Source organism: Austrofundulus limnaeus, unplaced genomic scaffold (genome assembly GCF_001266775.1).
Source record: "Austrofundulus limnaeus strain Quisiro unplaced genomic scaffold, Austrofundulus_limnaeus-1.0 Scaffold7, whole genome shotgun sequence".
Lineage (NCBI taxonomy): Eukaryota > Metazoa > Chordata > Actinopteri > Cyprinodontiformes > Rivulidae > Austrofundulus > Austrofundulus limnaeus.
This window is the reverse complement of record NW_013952409.1, coordinates 2,381,133-2,388,079: the sequence shown is the minus strand read 5'-3', so window position 1 is coordinate 2,388,079 and position 6,947 is coordinate 2,381,133. Positions and strand designations below refer to the sequence as shown.

General features: G+C 39.4%; 1 protein-coding gene across 1 annotated transcript in view; it reads right to left on the bottom strand.

Moving 5' to 3' along the window:
* etv4 (ETS variant transcription factor 4) overlaps positions 1–6,947 on the bottom strand; it is a gene marked incomplete in the record, with an annotated part of 48,870 nt that overhangs the window by 14,789 nt on the left and 27,134 nt on the right. Inside the window, 3 exon segments of the mRNA XM_014032819.1 lie at positions 43–105; positions 185–367; positions 2,788–2,917. Of these exon segments, the coding sequence (XP_013888273.1) occupies positions 43–105; positions 185–367; positions 2,788–2,917 (376 nt within the window).

The window sequence follows — 6,947 nt, the reverse complement described above, 5'->3', positions numbered from 1 at the left end:
CCCCCGCTGCTGCCTGCTGGGGCAGATGTCATACGCTGAAAGGCCTGCCCTGCTGGGGGGAACGGGGGGCACATAGGCTCTGCTGAAGGGCCCTGAAACCTGGAACTGAAAAAGAAAACACACGTTTTAAGGATCTCATTTGTTGATTATTTATCAAAGTTATCTGATTTTCTCGCCGTCCCACCTGGCGTTGATGTGGTAAGTGTTGCTGGGGAGGGGCTGGGAGGTGGCGGCTGGGTTCAGGTAGCCGGCGTCCGGCCTTCCGGCTGCTGCGGGTTTCGGGGAGTAATGCTGCTGCATGGGAGACATGGGGGTCCCTGGACAGGAGCTCTTTGCCCCTCCTGCAGCCCTTTTCTGCTCATAGGCACTGCAATAAATAAATAAATAAATAAATAAATAAATAATGCATGAGGACACAGATTTACATATAAACTGAGTCAAAGATCAGGCTAGATGTGAGCTCATGACATCTTTGTTTTGTGAAACTACAAAAGCTGCTCCCTATGTGTTGTCTGTTTTAAGTAAAGTTATTGCTGTTTTTTATTATTTAATTTGTTCTACTTGTGTCGATATGAGCAAAAAATAAATCTGTGCAAAAACAAATAACTTTTAAGAGCAAAGGAAATAAATGGAACAGCAATTATCAGAGTTTAAAGTGATGAAACGTGACGACACGAGCTCTACTGCAGCATGAATTTCTAATGGAAATGCATTTTTAAGTGGATGATCATGTGAAACAATTCTGTGGAAAATGCTTCATTTTGATGTTGTAGCAGCTCAGAAAACTGTTGACTGAATTCTGTGGAAAACAAAGTCATTCTGAAAAAAAAGGCAGCAGTTTTCTAAACAGTTTGAGTTCCAATGAATGCAGAAATCCTGAAGATAACAGAGAAATTGCATTTCCTGCAAAAAATGCTAGTGTGAGTGCTTATTGCTGAACTCTTTAGCTGAAAGTTGCTAAAATGTTTAATAGCAAAACAGTTAAAAAATWGCTGAAAGGAGCAGCTTAAAAACAAGCTAAAGTTAGCACACACAAGTTGAAATTTGCACCCAGATGGTGAAAGGGGTATAAAAAGTCTAAATAGCAAAAGAAATGCAGGAAAGTAAAAACAAGTGACAATTTGTTGTAAAATGATAAAAAATGTGCAGTAAAACAGCTAAAATGTAGCTAGAAATTCCTAAATTATCAAAAGGAAGCAAAAGTTTGCTGAACTAAGCAGAAAGAAGCTGAAATAGTGACCAAAATGATAAATTAGCTTAAAAAGCTAACTTTAGCTAATAACAGCTGAAAATTAGCTAAAATTGCAGCAAATAGCTGAATATAGCTGAAAGCAATTGTTAGTAGAAAATTGCTCAAATTAGCAGAAAGACGCACAAAAAAGTAGAAAATAGCAGAAAGAAGCAGAATTATAGGTGAAATAGCAGAAAAAACCTTAAAAATAGCAAAAAAAATAAGCTAAAATTAGCACAAGGAATTTAAAAAGAGCAGAACCAGAACAAAACGTGTAAGGTGCGGTAAAGATTTAGAAACATCGTAAGGATTTCATTTTCAGTGGGAAAAAATATGGCTGAAAAAGTGAAATAGCTGAAATACAAAAAGTCATACCCCGGATTTACACTACATGTGTCTCCGCTGCGCAGTTCGCAGCTGTTCGTTTGTGCCCCAATTTATACAGTGTCCGCTCCGCTCCAACACGCAGAGGAGGGAGGGTGTCGGGAGATTGCGCGATAAATTCAGATTAATGTGGACGTCACAGCAAAAAATAATTAATTCTGTGAAAGACGAACTCCAAACACAGCTGAAAACATTGATTTAAAAGCTTTTGATAAGTTGAAACTGTCTCGCTGTCGTCTTTCTGAAACTTCAGATTTCAAAATAAAATCCAAATGTATCGTGTGTGTACACATATGCTTCATGTTACATGTTTCCATCTGCTTCCCAAACAGAACGATACATTCTGACAGCATTTGTGTAGAAATATACCCTTATATTGATTAATATAGCTGGGATTTCGACATTATTCCGACAAATTATCCCGCCTAAAAGTGTCTTATTTTGTAAATATGGATGTTGTGCTGGTTTCTCTTCCTGTTGGTGTGACATAATCTTTAAAAATTGACTCCAGAGCAGCTCCGGTGTCYGGCAAAATTAGGATTTGTTCTAATTTTGCCGGATCACTGTCCGCTCACCTCTGCCATGCGCAGCCAGTGTAAACACTCTCATTGATTATAATGGTGCGTATTTGCAGCGGAGGTCGGACCGGAGCAGAGCAGAGCCGGAACACATGTAGTGTAAATTAGGGAATAGCCGGAGTCTTATCCCCTAATTTACACATGTAGTGTAAATTAGGGAATAGCCGGAGTCTTATCCCCTAATTTACACTACATGTGTAAATTAGGGGATAGCCGGAATGTCAGGACATTCTGGCTATTCCATAATTTACACTACATGTGTTCCGGCTCTGCAGAGCAGAGCCGGAACACATGTAGTGTAAATTAGGGAATAGCTGGAGTCTTATCCCCTAATTTACACATGTAGTGTAAATTAGGGGATAGCCGGAATGTCCTGAAGGAGCTGAAAGTTTTATATATGATATATGAATTGTTAAAATAAAACAAAAATTGTTGAAAAAGATACATACAAAAAATAAATAAATGAATAAAAATTTTAAAATAAAACCGCACAGAAGAAAAAATGATCTGAATAKTGTGAATAAATGATGATTCAAATAAACATGTGGGTAGATGGAATAGTTTGTTTAAGGTTTTTTGAATCTGGAGGACTACCTGGCATAAAGGCACTGCTCTCCGCTGGGGTAGCTGAAGGTCTGTTTGTGGCTACAGGACTGGCTGGGGTCAGAACCTGGACTCTGTGGCTCCTTCTTGATGGTGACGGGAGGACTGTGAAATGCCACCGCTACAAGAAAACAAACAGAAAAAAAAAAAAGAAACAAACTCAGAGGTTGGCACAGATGTAAACACAGTTCTAGTTTCCTTTGTGATTGGACCCAGCCCAAACCCTCTGAGGCAGCAGCTAACGCTCCTGTCTGTGCAGGAATGGGTTTTTATTTTTTTTTTATTTGTGCCAGCCAAACACGCTTAAACGTCTCAGAGCAGCGCAGCAGACAGCCACGTTATGAAACGCACACTTACGCCGACACAAAAACACACGCTCACACACGACTGCATTCCAGCAGCCGTTTGGAAGCCTGAAGTGTCCTTGCCCACTTTTCTTCGCTCCTCCAGACACAACAGCAGCCAAAACTTCCTCCGTCAAAGTCAGGCTGAAAGCTAAACAAGCGTACGGGCCGGGGAGACGTCTGTGGGCCGATGAAAGCAAATGTCACACCTCTTTTAAGAGAGCATRCACACACTGAGGGCTCCGCATTCTTTCCTGTTGGTAACCAGATGTTAGCCATCACTTGTACCCTTTGGACGGAGAGGAAATCTAAGAATGCGACGTCCGCAAAAAGAAAGAAAAAAAAAGCTTTAAATTTCTAATGCCGACCCAAAGGAGTCCAGCTAATCTACAACATATTGAAGTGTCCATCAAGCTGGGCTGCTGGAGGGGACCTTTGCCTTGATGGCCACAGAAACCACCCAAAGTGGAGCTTCAAACTGTGCAGAGGGCTCGTGTTTATTATGCGAGGGGAGGTTTTCACCCGGAGAACTGTACAGGATGTTTTTTTTGGTCCCGACAGGGTAAACAGCAGCAGCTGTGCACTTCCAGCTGAGAAGGCATGTGTGTGTGTTAAAAACGCTGGCTCGTCTGTGTGTGTGTGTGTGTGTGTGTGTGTGTGTGTGTGTGTGTGTGTGTGTGTGTGCAGTGGGTGTGGAGCTGACGGAACAGGCCACACTGAAAGCACAGCCCAGGTAATTACACAGCAGAGTTCTTCATTCACAAAAAGAGGAGGGAAAAAAAAAAGGTCTGGCTCGCTGAACAAAACACAAAATGGCTGAGAGGCAGAAAGTGAGGGAGAGAAAAAAAAGAATGAGAAAATGATACGCACACAATCAAAACGTTTCAAACATTTTCTGACCTGTTGACGTTAAATTATAAAAAGCGAGGATTTATTTAGCTCCAGAAACATTGTTCTCTTTGTAACACGCTCCCATAGACCATCTATTTTGGTCTTCTTATGCTACTTTTAGCTCTTAGCTGTAATTCTGCTACATTTGGCTAGCTTTTAACTTTCAATTAACCATTTACACTTTTAGGCCTTTAGCTACTGCTATACTATTTTAAGCTTTTATCCAATCTCTTTTTATTTTAAGCTCATCTTTTAACACAGTCAGGTAGCCACTTGCTACTTTTAGCTGTCATTCTGTTACTTTTGGTTAGCTTTTTGCTACATTTAACTTTTAGTTAACCTTTTACACTTTTAGGCCTTTAGCTAATGAGGTTCGATACTGATACCAAGTAAAATTTGACTGGTACCGGCGATAATGATCCAATACTGATACTTTGTAATAACACACACAATGTGTCTGGTAAATCTTAAAAAGATGCACTTTTCAAATAACCGCTTTAGAAATAATACATGAGAGAGTAATTCATTTAATTTAGAAGTCTTTCTAACCCTAACCTTATATACAGTATATACAGTATATTTTAGCACAATTCTTATTCTAAAGGAATCTAATAATTTTTGAATAATGAATAAAAGTGGGAAAAATATTCTAAAGGTTGTTACTTTGTATATTTTGTAGCAATGTTTGTGGGTTTGCAAGAAAGTCCTTGGCCAGAGCTAATGCTGTTTGGGGGGCCGTGGCATGAAAAAGTTTGGGAACCTCTCATCTGGAATTTAATTACAGACAGTCAGACGAAGCAGATTTTATGTTAAAATGACCTGCCGTACCAACATCTACAGACTGAGTGACTGACGGAGCACGTGCCACTGTGCTGATGCATTACTCAAGCGGAAGAAAAAGTAGTTCCCTCCAACAACATATGATTAAGACAAGATTGGAATAGTTCAGTTATTTTCCACTATTTTCCTGTTAATGATAAACATTATGTGAAATAACTAAAGTATCAAAGTATCGATGCTTTGATTTTAGTATGGATTCCAGAACATAAAGTTCTGGTATCGGTAGTATCGATATTTCAGTATCAGTCTGCACATCACTACCTTTAGCTACTGTTCTACTATTAGGCTTTAGCTCGTCTTTTATTTTTAGCTCACCTTTTCATACATAGTCATTTGCTACTTTTGGCTTTTAGCTACTGTTCTTTTTTAGCTTGCATTTTGATAATTTTAGTTTTTTTTATTTAAGCTTTCGGCTTTTAACTAATGCTTTGCTATATAGATTCTGTTTTTTAGATTTAGCAACTTCGTTTCAGCTTTTCCTTTGTACAGAAAATAAATGGTAAATGGTCTGTACTTGTGTAGTGCTTTTCTATCCATCCAGGACACTCAAAGCTCTTCACACTACAATCTGTGTCCTCATTTACCCATTCACACAGCACTCTATTAGGTCTCTACAAAGCTAACAATCAATCTATGGAGACTAATCAGTGCCAATCACATTCATACACTGATGGGACACACATCAGAAGCTGCATTTCCATTGACCATGAAAATGGGCAAATTAGAATTTCCAAAATAAATTTGTTCAATGGAAACACATCAATTTCGAAAAAAATTACGTTTTTCGACAAAATGTTTTTGCGCCAGGATGAGGTGGTTTTTCGGCCGTAACGAAATTGGTGTTTTTCGCAAAACTGCAATGGAAACACTTTTTCCGCATCACAGGAGTCACGTGATCAACAACCGGCTGTTTCTACTGGTGAAAAATGCAATGACGAAGAAGGTAACAGGAAGTAGAAGCAGTAGTAATATCACAGAAGTAGTAAAAGAAAGTAGTAAACTCAACAACTACAATTTCCCAAAAACACAGCATACGTAGCCGCTCCCAAGTAGAGACTTGTCACTCGAAAGCCTCGATAAAAGACGCCGACGTCTCCTCTGACGATGAGCGCTAGTGTTGCGGTAGCAACATGCTATGTGTTTACTTCCATTGCCGCCATGTTTGTAATGACTTATCGTGAGAACAAACACATTCACGCGTGACTTTAATAGCATAATGGAAACACCGCAGTTGTGAAACTGTTTTTCGAGATTAACAGAATATCGACAAAGTTTTGCGCACATTTGCAATGGAAACGCAGCTAGAGGCATTAGGGGTGAAGCGTCTTGCCCAAGGACACAACAACTGTGACAGCTGGACGGGGAACCGGTGACCTTCCAGTCCCAGAACGATTCCCCTAACCACTCTGCCACAGCCACCCCCATAAAAGCCTCTCTGCACTGGCTCCCTGTGCATTTGAGGAGTCATTTTAAAATTTTGGTTTTAACTTTCATGGTCAGGCCCCCAAATACATACGGGACCTTCTGAAGCCTCTCTGTCCATCCAGGACTTTGAGGTCTTCTAATCAAATGCTGCTGGTGGTCCCTCGAACCCATTATAAAACCCGTGGAGACAAAGCTTTTCAGGTGGTGGCCCCGGGGCTCTGGAACGCTCTCCCTCTGTCCCTTCGCTGCTCAGATTCTTCTGACTCTTTTAAGAAACATCTTAAGACATTTTTATTCAGACAGGCTTTTAGTTAATGTGCTTTTATTGTGTTTTAACTGTTGTTTTTTATATCTGTGATCTGTTTTATTGTTTTTAGTTATTTTTGCTCTCTGTGAAGCACTTTGTAATGTTTGTGTCTGTGAAATGTGCTATAGAAATAAAGTTTACTTACTTAATAAAATACAATTTAACAAGTTTTATTTTTTCCTTTTTTTGCAATCTTTACTAATAGTTGTTAAGACAGGCTTTTAGTTAATGTGCTTTTATTGTGTTTTAATTGTTTTTTAATATTTGTGATGTTTTATTGTTTTTAGTTATTTTGCTCTCTGTTAAGCACTTTGTGATGTTTGTGTCTGTGAAAGGTGCTATAG